The sequence below is a fragment of the Stegostoma tigrinum genome, chromosome 22 (assembly GCF_030684315.1).
Source record: "Stegostoma tigrinum isolate sSteTig4 chromosome 22, sSteTig4.hap1, whole genome shotgun sequence".
Lineage (NCBI taxonomy): Eukaryota > Metazoa > Chordata > Chondrichthyes > Orectolobiformes > Stegostomatidae > Stegostoma > Stegostoma tigrinum.
The window spans coordinates 23841191-23854956 of NC_081375.1; the positions used below are offsets into that span (position 1 = coordinate 23841191).

Sequence of the window (13766 nt, forward strand, 5' to 3'; positions counted from 1 at the left end):
CAGGCAAATTATACAGGAAAGGTTTTCTCCATCCTGGTACAGACCATGTATGTACACGCAACACTTGGTTACATAGTTTACAAATCTAAGCACACTATTCCAGAACTAAGTACTCTTGTCTACTCTAACAACGAACCTGTTAAGTGGATAATTCTGAGAAAAAAAAACTGGTGTTCGATATGAATGTCCAGTATTTATTGCTGCACTGTAGGCAGGCTCAAACTTGCACACTGAATTTTATGATGTCTAAGTCATCAAGGAAGAAGTTTCTGCAACAGCACGACGGTGTATCCTCCAAATTGTGGACAGACAATATATACTGCACTACCTTGAAACAATCACACATTTGCCAACCTTTTTTTAAAATATTTATTCAGAAGCCAAGTTATCTATAAAAATCTTAATACTAAAATGCTTTTACATAGAGATCGTGTCCATAAAACTTTTTTTTTAGTGTTTACACAAAAACTGAGACCATAGTCATACTTTACACATTTACAATAGGGTTTTTACTACATTTAAACACTTTTTTTTAGAATAACAGTTCCTTCCATTTCAACAAAAACTGAAAACAAAGTAAAAACAAAAATCAACAAGCTTAAAAAAAAAGCTCTCCTGGGTTTTCAGTTTCAAAATATTTTAATATCTAGTAAATAACTCTGTAATATTGTAGTTTTTATTGTATAATTTTTTTTTAAAACTTCTCCTAACCACTTGTAGGATTAAAACACTATTCTGCAAGTCTCAGACGGGCCTGCGTCTTACTTGCCCATTTATTTCTCATGATGCATCACAATTCCAGTCCCCAGAAGCTCTCACTTTACAAGCAAAAAAAGTGAAACCTCAGCCATCAGTGAGGAAGTATTGCACTTGTGTCACTGGACTGAACAAAAAGGTACTACAACGTCTAGCAGATTGGTCCAATGGTGACATCACATAAAGTACCGGATGGAGTACAGCTGAACCTCCTATTGTGTGTGTTTGTGTGTGTGTGTGTGTGTGTGTGTGCGTGTGTGTGTGTGTGTGTGTGTGGTGATGCAGGAGATGGGAGGTTATGTTCCCATTTTTTTCCACTCTGCACTTCTTTAACCTTAAATACGAGGCCGCCCCAAATCAAACCAATCCCTTCCACATACAGCTGGGTCCTCTAGGTTAGGTCCCAGTTACAACTGCTTCAGTTTCTCATTTGAAGTACAGAATGGAACAGGAAGTTCTGTGACGCAGAGGTAAAAGATTCTTGCACACAAGTGACAGTCAACATAGCCCAGCTCACATGACCGTGGAAATTAAAATCCACCTTGTTCATACGCATATATATGTTTCAAGAGTTGTGACTTCAAGGATTATGCAATGAATGCTTTGAAACTGATCTTGCATGTCTCTCCTCCAGTCACCTTCACCCACCACTCCCACCTCATTTCAGAAATGCATGAACGTCTGACTTGCAAGTCAGAAATTCCTAACAAAATTACCTCATTCCCCTACAGCTGACCTTTGACCTTTCCAGACGACAGGTCAATAATAATTTTGTTCAGGAAAAGTATACATTTTTTTTTGAAAGAAAAACCTTCCTGTTATTTGTTCTTGTATAAAAATGTTCTTCATTCAGTCTATGTAAAAGAGCCCGAAGCGTCATGGGAATCTGGTTCTCTTTATCCTTCAGCTGTTGCTATGGAGTCTCAGATCCCCATGTTTCACTAAAACCACCTAGCTGATTGATGAGGTTGACCTATTGAAAATACAGGATATACGATTGTGATGTCACACTGCACCAGTCTATATGCAGGAAGGTTACTAAGTGAAAGTTCAAAAGCCAAAGATTAGTCTCACAAAAAAAAAGCATCCTGCAATTTACCTTAAATACATTTTTGATAATATAAACAGGCAAACTCAAATAATTCTTCTGGAGGGCAGCCATGTTATATAAAACAAAGGGAAGATCATGCCTAAGCCAGGTTGAGTTTCTATAGCATGATACTATTAGAAAGGTTGAGGCATACATATGGCTCTGCATGATGCTCATATCAAAATGTTAAGAACAAAAAATCCCCAAGAACTGAGATGCAACAGTAATATATGCTGTATATATATAAAAAACCCCTCTTTTTACAACATGTTAGTGTTTCAAAACAAAATACTACACTGATTCTATGCCAAGCAATAACAAACAACATGAATTCAAACTATTAAACACCTTTTGTAAACTGTGGTTGCGTTTTTTTTCTTGAGACAGTGTCCCTTTTGTGGTAACTATGCAGGGTTACCAACAAGCTCGAATGTAGTGCCAGTCTACAACAAGAGTCAAGTCAAACTGTTCCTTTTAAACATTCTAATGCCATACCTCACCATGAGACCATGTGGGAAATGACAAGATTGGGGGGGTGGGGGGGAAAACATCACAATATTAAACAGTGTGTACGCTAAGCATTTCCAATCATTGTTCCACCTCTATATCTCAAACAGGGCATCATTTCTTCTTTATTTAAAATAGTGTGGAGTTTTTTTTTCGTGGTCAGCATGAACTGTCCAAACAAAGGCTATAGCTAGCACCGTCCCAAAGCTAAACCAGTATTAACAAAAAATTATATGACATGTCTTGAAAGCTATTATACTATATTGCAAAATATACACACATGTCCTCATGGGAGATTTCTTGTTTCTACAGACAGGCTGACAATATTGTTGCAGTCCAGACATTGCATTTTTGGCAACATGATATCACTACAGTGCTGATCTTTGCAGTCTAAGTTTCACAATATTATTTCCAGTTTTACAATGGATGTTGTTGACAGTGCATTATCAAATTTTTTTTTTAGTAGTAGTCCATGCCTACTTGATCTCAACAGCATAAGGTTACCTGCTTGCAGCTAATTAAAGATCAAATTGAGCACTCCCTTGTGGTTAAACAAGATAAGTTGTAGGATTTTCCTAAATCTGACCACAAGAACACACTTTCTAACATTCAGCAAACTTAACAGCTTTTGCTTCTTTTACACTTTCTGAATGCAGTTTCAACAAGAATTAGTACAACAATCAGTTCACACTAAATGTGGCAAATAGTTTTAACACTATAATATAAATTACATCAGGTGAAGGGGCTTTAAAGGGAACCCATTTCCTTACACTGATTGTCCCAGAGAGCCATTTCTTCTAATGATTGGTCATAATGCTGAAGTGCTAAATAGTATTCTGTTTTAATTTTAAAGACAAATATATTGTTCTGCTCTGACCACACCAGTGGGAGATTTGTCTGTATGGTGGTTCATTCTAATTGCAAAGTGCTTGGGTTTTTAAAGCAGTGAAATATCTTTTTGGATCCCTTTGCTTTACTTCAACTCAAATGTATCTAATTTCCACTTTGGGGCACTTCAGTTATTTTTCCATTCCGATGTGGATTTATTGAAACAAGTTACGAGCCTATGTTAACAACAGCAACTGCTGGGGTAAAAATGAGATCAATGCCAGTGTGGGCACTGTGTATAAGACTACAACAGCCTCAGTATCATTTTATACCTCCACCAATGTTCTTTCAGTCCAGCATCTGAGGCTGGAACAATGGCAAAGAGGTAATATATATTATCAAACTGATCAAAAGCACAGCTGACAGGCAGTCAGGTAAGCTGGTGGGCTTGTGGAATTCATTGCCATGGATTGCAGTGGAGGCCAGGATGTTAATTGATAAATTCTTGATCTCAAAAGGAATCAAGGGCTACGGGGAGAGTGCAGGGAAGTGGAGTTGAAATGCCCATCAGTCATGATTAAATGGCAGAGTGGACTCGATGGGCTGAATGGCCTTACTTCCACTCCTATGTCTTATGGTCTTAAGCTAGTATGTATGTGTTTTGAATCACCGGGCCTTGGAGTAGTCGCACATAGGTTCTCCAGCCTTCCTCGTCTGTGGAGTGCCAATCCCATCAGGGGAAGTGCCAACAAGCAGCAAGGCATTCTGTCTGGAATCAGACTGTTCAACCTGCCACTTTTGGAGGTGAGTCAGTTGATATCACTCAAATGCGTTCCTCAGTCAGTGTTTTAAGAAGAATGTGGAAAGAGAGGGCATTGGGGATAGTATTGGGATCAATGGGGACAGGAAAAGACAAAGTTATAGGAGGTGTAGACATTTAGAATAACCTATTTCTATTGTACATTAATAACTTGTGAAAAGCTTTAATGCTTTGACAATCATGGGCACAAGTGAGTTACAAACACTGCTCCCAGTCTTGAACTCATCTTCACTGTTAAAAAGAACCTACTTGCTTTAAAAGTTCTGTTTATCGGAATGAGGTGATGATTGAATTAATTCTGGAATGGTAGGTACAGCTGGCACCCATTACATAATAATTCACTGAATGAATGATTTTTCTATTTCACATGAGTGAATAATCAACTGCAGGGCCAGTGAGAATAATGCTAACTCCACTCTAATCATAAGCTTCAGATTTTCAAAAGTCCTTTTTTACGTTCCAAGTGATAATATCATGAGAACTTTGTGAAGTTTCTTGGATCGCTGCTTATTTACCTACTTAAGAGAGTTCCTTCGCTTATAATTGGTAAAGCATTTCCATTCAGAAGCAGTTTTTCAGTCAGCACTATTTCCATTCTGAGTGTAACTGTCGCCAATTACATCACAACAAGCAGAAGAAGCCACAAATCACAGTCATCTTGATTACCAGGGTATGACTTGCTATTGAAGGTTTGTTACATTTTTTTTCCCTCAAAGACGTGGGAATATTTTGAAGTCATCACAGTATAGGGTCCAAATAAAAAAGTTACTTAAACAGTCTGAGGAGGTCAAATAAAATTGGGTCTGGAATGGACTGAAAAACAAAAAATGCTGCAAGTTGCTCAGAACCTGAAAGAAAAAAGATGTTAATTTGTGAAGGGGTAGTGACTTCATCAGATCTTAACGATCAAATACACTGTGCCTCCTGAAATATTTGTGTTCTTTTTCTTTCAGGTTCCTATTAGCCTGCTGCGTTTTCTGATGTAAGTTTTGTGAATGATTTACATTTTAGTAACATTTGTTTTAGGTTTTGAGTCAGTGGCATGTGAGTTTTGGTCTGTTTATCTGAATCAGTTTAAAGATTGACTTGTAGCTACTTCTAAAACACATTTTACAGAGTTTTTTGAATGGTTTTAGAGAGAGATTTTCTGGAGAGTAATGCGCTTCTGTTACCTTGAGAGAGTTTATGAATGAACAAAGAAAACAGTGCAGTGCACTAGGTTTTCTGATGAATGATTCAGGAGCATTTTTGTAGAAATCTTGGCTGGAACTAGATGTATAATAGTTATTCCTAAAGAAAGGACATAGCTTATAACTGCTAGGAAATAGGTTACCTCAGTTGTTACCAGGTTGTTTGATTTCTGATCAGTGTAAGGAATTTTATTTTCATGGAATCATAGAATCCCTATGATTCTGTGAAAACAAAGCTCCTTACACTGAGGTAACCTGTTCTAATGTTCCAGACGAGAAATGTCTGGTTACAATACTGAAGAAGTTATTTGAAACTGATAAAGTTTAAACTCAAAAATATTCCAGCACCAACAGTTCTTTTTTTTTTGTTTAGTGAAAGTCTATGCTCCATTATGTAAAAGATCCAGGAAGAGACTATAAGATGTTCAAGACAGGGAATTAAAGCCACAGTCAAATTAAGCCCTATGAATGTGAAAGATAAGGGTATTCTCTGTGGAGTGAGTTCTATAAAGGAATGCTTTTGGGATTAACAGAACTGTATTCTTATTGTATGTTTCAAAATATTTAACCACGTGTTATTTCTTATTATTACTGTATTCTATTTTATCTTCATTTCTTTTGCATAATAAACTTCTTTCATTGTTGAACATGAATCTGCAGAATTGTACGTCTGATTGTCATTAAAAAAGTCAACAATACATGATCTAGAAAGCCAGATTGTAGTTTATGATCTGTATTGTTGAATAATAACATCAGTGAGGAATATAACAATATTGCTGCATCATCTGTTTCAAATTTTCAATATAGTTTTTCAATTTTTTTGTTGCCCTCTGATACAGATTTCCAGTTCAGACTTTTCTGCTTTTGTGCTCCCTTATATGTATCATACATGATTATATGTCTGTTAAAGTGAATTGACAGAAAATCACACTTTGGTAGAACAGGAATAGCTAAACCTCAATCACTGGTTTTGACGCCACTGAGCTTGCAGTTATGGAATTGAGCAGCAAGTAAAAATAACAAATGTGTAACATAACAACAGCCATGGTTACACACTCAGCTACACCTCCTATCTCTTAGTTATTACACCTGGGCTATAAATGAATGATTAGGGAACTTAGTTATTTGATTAGCAACTATTGCAATAGTTCACAAATCACCAAAGCTCTGTTCCACATCAGTTCGCTTCTGTGTGTCACAAAAATAAGAATTTGTGATCAACTTTGACATGTTTTACTAATCTAATTACCTTTAGACATTAATTCAGGAAAAAAAATGATCTCCACCATGAGTAAGGAAGTCTACTGGTACCTTCTCAGCATCTGATATAAGGGAGAACACAACAGAAACAAGAAGCTCCTCTGAAACAACCACAACCACAGCTCCACGGGTGATATATCAAGGAACACTTGGGCTTTAATGATTCTTCTGGCTGTCCTTCCATAATGTTTGTCTAAAATAGGAACTAAAGAAACCCAAAGATTTTGATACTCACTTTTCTGTTCAAGTGGCTTACTTTCTATAGTTTACCTTTTCAATAAGTCATGGGTGGAACTGCCTCCCAATTATATTTTCAAAAAATGTTAATAAACTGGATAGATGAAATAGATGTCTATGAAAAATTGTAATACCTTATGAATCAGTACAGCAAAACAGATGCAGCCTTAGCCTTCAGGGTTCTATTGTAATTCTCTGGTATGATTTTAGTCTTATCTTCCACTTCCTACAGTAATATTTCCACTGTTTACAGGTGACAGAAGTTAATACATGCACTGCAAGAAAGGTCTCTTCAAAGTGTTGACCACATTACTTCATGCGGGATTGCTCTTTGTATCAGTGTTAGAAGCTTTTTATACGTAGCCCACATAAGTCACTAAAAGGGAGACTGTCTCTTGAACATCTGTGCAACAGAGAGGGAACAAACATGGCTGACCATTCCCTAAATGTGTGCAGAATTCTATACAATATTCAGCAATAGGGACTATAATTCTCTCCACCCATCACTTTAAAAAAAAGGAACATTTAATTCAAAGTGAATCACTCAACTATTGTTCAGTTAAGAGGTTAGAATTAGTCTGACAGAATGATGCCACAAACTGTCTTGTATAAGAAAACAGTCTTCTTCAAAGTCAAGTCTTTTTTTCCCTTTCTTTTTTTTTCTTCAGAAGTTCCAGCTAACAAGCAGTCTCAGCTGAGCTGAGTAATGCACTGCATTTAAAAAAAAATCCCGGGTTTTTACAAAACTCTCCAGGAAACAAAGTAACAACAAAAACATGTTCGACCTGATTCTGCTTTGCAAAGTCGAAAGCAGACAGAGGTACTGGGAGTGTATGGCTTGTATGATGCTCAGATTTCTTCTTTCTCCAAATCTGCACACACACGCGTGCACACATACACACTTGCCCACGCACACACATACGCCCACCCACACACTGAAATAAATTTCATGCTGTCTGACCCATGGTTGAAACCTGCTGTCATCAAGGTCCAGTTCTCATGTGTCCATTCCAGCTTCATTGATTCTTTGAGGCCCAGCGCTCACCTCTAAAACTTTGCTTCCCCCTTTGTTTGAGGCTCCCGTGTGCAAATTCAGCCTGGTTGACCCATTGATGCCTTGAAGCCGTGCATTGAAATTCCAGCCTACATGATGCCCTAAGGGTTCCACTTTGGTAAATCCAGTATTACTGATCCCCAGAAAGGCTTAGTTCTTATTCATCCAAAAACCATGCTGCTTAATTGTTATGTATCCACCATACCATTCTGCAAACCACTTAAGGGATCACTGCTAATGATTCCAGGACTACATGTGAGCCTCAAGGTATTGAAAACAAATTTCCAGATCCAGTCCATCTTGCATCATTTGAAACGTTCATTAGGTTAGTTAGTTTTTAAAAAAAATCAGAATGGTTTCTCAATCCCTGTTAGTGTGGTGCAAATCCAGGCTTTACATTAATTCATACATTTAGTTTTTAACAGAGACTGGGCACTCCATCTGCATTGAGGATTCTGCCTATTGTAGGGTCGTATGTTCCTGCCAGATAGTAAAGGTCCTGGCTGTCTTGGTACTTCTTAGTTTTTATCATTTGTTCATAGTGCTCCAGACTGACCACCTGACACTTATGGGAGATAGTCTGTACATCGTTTTCATCTTCATGGCAAGATTGGTATAATGCTTTCTGAAACAGCAAGAGAAACACTCATTAAAATAAAAGTTTAGTGCTGAGGATTACATTTCGGCAAACTATTAAATGAATATTATTAAATAGTCAAATACAAGTCCCCACTAGGGCACAGCATTTGTACAATTAAAAAAAAACATTAAAAACAGAATGTTGTGGCTCAAAGATAACCACATATTGTAGCTTTAGTATTCAGTTACAGCTCCTAAGTCAACAAAGTCGATGGAATAAAAGCAGAAGTGTATCTCTCCACATTTGATACATAACTTGAAAATCATAACATTGCATTCAGGCATCAGCATATTGTCACTTGCATCCACACTACTGCTGTATAATACTGAGAAAGGAAATGCACTAAAATGATGGATTTGAACCTTTAATATTGGATTTAATAAATAAAATCAATTGTCACACAATGACACTGAAGGTGGCCTGCTCCTACCGTAATTGGTCTCACCTTGCCATCATTGCATTTTTTGCCCAATTTTGTTTCCTCAGGATGATAAAACCATTTCACTTTAACCACCATGTTGCTTCCCCAGGATTCCCACATGCTTTCAATCCGGCCAATGTATGGAAGGTTTGGGCGTCCAACAGAGAGGAACACTGCACAATCGCCCACACAAATCGTCTCCTTCCCTCTCACAATGGCTTTATAGTAAAGTTTCTTTGCTTTTCCTTTCATTCCTCGTCTCTGTGGAAAACAACCAGGCTTGGTTAAGAAATTTAAAAAAAAACCTGGAAATGATAGAAATACTCAACAAGCCAGGCAGCATGGGTACAGTAAATTAGGACAATTGCCGTGCTAATCTTATTCAAGTCCTCCAGCACTGCAATGTCACCTTTCCTTTGCTCTTGATTTTCACTCCTTAGGATAATTTGCAATTTTGTCACTGAGAGAAGAGTGGATGATAGTAAACTGGCTTCCCACTCCAGAGTATGACTACGTTTTCTGTTCGTGACTTCAATTTGAAAGAAGATAGGGAGAGTTATAAATTGGGCTACCGTTTGTCACCTTTTTATTGCTTTGTAAAAAAAGCTTCCAATCAACTAGTTTATTTCTGAAGTCACCATCACTCGTGCCTTTGTTTTGTCTCGGCTTGACTTTTTCAATTCACTCCTGGCTGATCTACCCTCCTTAAATTTGAGGTCATCTAAAACACTATTGCTTGTATTTTAACCCACACTAAATCCCATTCCCCTATCCCCCTCATGCTCACAGTTGTGTTTGCTGACCTACACAGGCTCTTGGCCAGGCAAGTCTTCATTTCAAAATTCTCATCCCATCTCTTGGCTTTTTGTGAGTATATTAAGAGTAAAAGGATTACCAGCGAGAGAGCAGGACCTGTTAGAGACCAAAAGGGCAACTTGTGTATGAAGCCAGAGAATGTGGATGAGGTCTGAAATGAATATTTCTCATATGTCCTCACAGAGCAGAAATACATTGTAGCCAGAGATTTCAGTTGGGACGGTGAGTTCTAAAACTTGTTAGGATTAGTAGTAGGAGGTATTAGCTGTTTTAGAGGGTATAACGGTGCATATATCCCCAGGTCCAGATGAGATGTATCCCAGGCTGCTATGGGAGGCAAGGGAAGAGATTGCTAGGGCCCTGGCATATATATTTAATAATTCATTAGCCACAGGTGAAGCGCAACATGACTGATGGATAATGTGGTTTCTTTGGTCAAGAAAGGCAGCAGGGATAGGCCAGTCAGTCTAACATCAGTGATAGGGAAATTATTGGAGAATATTCTGCAAGACAGGATTAATCAACACTTGGAAAGGTAAGGATTGATCAGGGATGGTCAGCATGGCTTTGTTAGAGGGAGATCCTGTCTTTAATTGAGTTTTTTGAAAAGGTGACTAAATCTATTGATGAGGGTCGTGCAGTTGATGTGGTTTACGTGGACATCAGTAAGGCCTTTGACAAGGTCCCACATGGAAGGCTGGTCTAAATGGTATGAGTCCATGGGATCCAAGGCAACTTGGCAAACTGGATCTAAAATTGGCATGAAAATAGGAAGCAACGTGTGATGGTGGAGAGCTATTTTGTGATTGGAAGCCTGTGATCAGAGGAGAACCACAGGGATCAGTGCTAGGACCCTTGCTGTTTGTTATGTACATTAACAACTTGGGTGTGAATGTAGAAACGATAACTAATAAGTTTGCAGATGATTTGAAAATTGGTGGTGTTGTTGATAGTGATATTAGGCTGCACCCTGATATTGATCAGCTGGTAAATTGGACAGACCAATGGCAGATGGAATTTAATCCCAGTAAGTGTGAGGTAATGCATTTTGGTAGGTGTCGTAAGGAAAGGACATACACAATGTATGGTAGGCCCCGAGGGATCACTGAGGGACAAATGGATCTTGTTGTCCAAGTCCACAGATTCCCGAAGGTGTCAGCACAGGTAGACAGAGTGGTAAAAAAGGCGCAGGGGATGCTTGCCTTCATTAGCTGGGGCATAAAATACAGGAACAAGGAAGTGTTGTTCCAACTTTATAAACATTGGTAAGGCTCCAGATGGAATAATGTGTACAGTGTGGTTGCCACACTATCAGAAAGATATGGCTGCGCTGGAAAGGATGAAGAGGAGATTCACTAGGATGTTGCCTGTGATGGAAAGTTGTAGTTATGAGGAGGAACTGGATTGGCTGGGTTTGCTTTCCCTGGAGCAGAAAAGGTTGTGGGGGAAATCTATTTGAAGTATACAAAAGGCATATACAATATGATAGATCATGAGAATTTTTTCCCCAAGGCAGACATGTTGAAAACCAGAGGGCATAAGTTTAAAGCAAGGAGTAAGTAGTTTAGAAAAGAGTTCACACAGAGGGTAGTAGAATTGCAGAATGCCTCAGAGGGTGGAGGCAAGTAATCTCACAACATTTAATCAGCATCGGGATGAGCATCGGGAGGCTATGGACCAAGTGCAGGTCAATGGGGTAAGAGGTTTGTTTGTTGATGTTGACATGGTGAGCAAAAGGGCCTGTTTCCATGCTGTCTGACTCTATGACTCTTGGACAGACTTCTTAACTTCCACCTTCTTAATTATTTAAGGCAGGTCACCAGCCTTTCCTTGAGGACAATTAAGGACAGGCAACAAATGTTGGCGCAACCAGCAGCACGCACATCCCGTGAACGCACCCAAACAAGAAAACTCTTTTTCTATACAGTTCAGTATATTTAATATGTTTGACTATAGGCCCATCTCAAAATAAGATTACTGAGCAACTGTCTGGTCACGTGCCCTCCTGGATGGAGGGAACATGGAGAGTAACTTAAAAGGGAAATTTTCAGATCCATCTCCACACATCCACAGGGACAGGGGCCTCTTAACCTATCCCTGCACTGGGAATGAAGTGATTACTAGCTGCATTATAAGTCACTGATATCTACCTGAGTTGGCTTCCCAGACCATTTCCAGAGCTGTCGAGCTGGGAGAAAGGAAGAGATTTTCGGGCGATTTTCTACCGACGGTAATCTCTGTCTCTTTGATAACTCCTTGGCCTTTTGAAGTCGGAATTCTTCCTGTCTTTTTAATTTGATCTTATTCGCAGGCATTGCAGACTTGGCAGAAAAGGAGGGTGAGGACATTTTTGGCTCTGTTTGTCGTGGATCTGAGGGGGTCAGCAATGCAGGTACAGGGTGCGTCATACAAGTTTGCAGCAAGACCGCAGTATCATCATCAGAGCTATATGATGAGTCATCATTGTCTGATGAACACAAGCTGGAAGTGGAGGTAGAACCAGATGTTGAAGATGATGAAGATGCAGATGATGATGAAGAGACAGACAGCCTAGTCATAAATCTCGATGTGACACTCTGTTGCAAGTTTCTATTTTCATCCTCATCATCAGAGTATGAACTATGGCTGTCAGTGTCACAATCCATGCCAAACTCTGACTGACCAGTATACTCATTCATTGCTAAGCTCATAGGAAGGTTCTGAAGTTGAGTGTGCTTTCCTTTCAGAAGTTCGATCCTTCCATTTCGCTCCTTGCTTAGCTGGGAGTAGCCAGTAACAACTTTTCCTCCAAATTCCTTATCGCCCATGAGCAAGGCTTTTCCATTTTTTGTTTTTGGAGATGTCACGCCTTCGTGATCTAGTTTAACCAAATATTCTGCTCCTGTTTTTCTCTTCCCACCTTTTGGAATGGATACATCCATTTTTTCTGCCTTTCTGTACTTTAGGGCCTTAGGATTTGGTGCGAGACTTGTACTGCTTCCAAAGGAAGCAAAAGTGTTAGCAATGCTGCTAAAAGAGTCGACCTCAAAGCCGCCACTGAAAATAGGAGGAGGAGGGCCTTGCACTGGAAGGAAACGCTCTTTACTCTTTATTCTCTTTGTACTGCCGTTCAACTGAAACAGGTTTTCTAAAGCAGTGGTACTCTTACTGGGATTTCTTTTCTTTGTCTGGATGATCCCTGGCCAATTTATCAGCACATCTGTCTTTTTACTCAGCATGTGCCCTGCTTTCAGCAACGTTGAAACCTCAGTATTCAAAACTCCTTTACCTATTTGCAAAAGGAAACAGCAAACAATTATTCTTGCACAATTTCAATTGAGAATCAGATAGTATTATTGCAAGGCAATCAATCATCTCTCTGTACAAATGAGAGTTACAGAAATCTCTAGATAGATACCTGCTTTTTAAAATGTATTTTTGAATATTCATGTTCCTTATGCTAAATAAAACCTGCACTTATTTATTGTTTTGCTATACCCCAATAAATGGGCCTTGCGTCTACAAGCCTCGTTTCACTGAGTTGCTTTTATCACCTATATAAAATAGATAAGGCAATATTGTGAAGCATTTAATAATATAAAATGCTAGTTTGAACCCCTATTAGTACGAACTAATTAGTGGTAAGTAGTTCATCGGTTCATTGGTCAGAAACAGACAAATGTCCCTTTAACACTTGATATAGTTTAGGCTGAAGGTTTTCCAATGAGAAATTGCTCCTGGAAAATAGGCCCTAATGGTTACTTGCAGCAAGTCATCAGTGAAGTCTAGGTACCCCTACTTCTACTGTTAAAGCCATAGAGAAGACAGTGATGGTTCACATATGTAATAAATGTACCTTATAGAACATAAAGCTACCCAAATACTTCTCTCTTCTTTGTTGCTGAAGGACTACAGTCTGAATCTCAGACCAAAATACACAGTTTTAGTCCTAAAATGTGTGCAAAGCACAAACAGGTTACAGGAATACTCTGTTTTAAGGAATGGATATATTCCTGGAAACCATTTGTTAAGTCTAACCAACTTATACAAAACAAGACTTCCCATGTCAATATTTACAGGAGTCGCATTCCTAACCCAAGGGTTTCGGCCCCAAATGTAACATATACATGAAATAAGCAAAATACGGCTTTATTAAGTCTTCTACATT

General features: G+C 38.7%; 1 protein-coding gene across 5 annotated transcripts in view; it reads right to left on the bottom strand.

Moving 5' to 3' along the window:
- Positions 1–378: 378 nt before the first annotated feature.
- bahcc1b (BAH domain and coiled-coil containing 1b) overlaps positions 379–13766 on the bottom strand; it is a 318643-nt gene continuing 305255 nt past the window's right edge. For all 5 annotated transcript variants that reach the window (XM_048555430.2, XM_048555433.2, XM_059653699.1 and 2 more), the window contains 3 exons: positions 11770–12887; positions 8828–9064; positions 379–8367 (listed from right to left, as the gene is read on the bottom strand). In XM_048555430.2, coding sequence (XP_048411387.2) covers positions 8161–8367; positions 8828–9064; positions 11770–12887 — 1562 coding nt within the window. In that variant the 3' untranslated portion in view covers positions 379–8160. The remainder of the gene's footprint in view (positions 8368–8827; positions 9065–11769; positions 12888–13766) is intronic.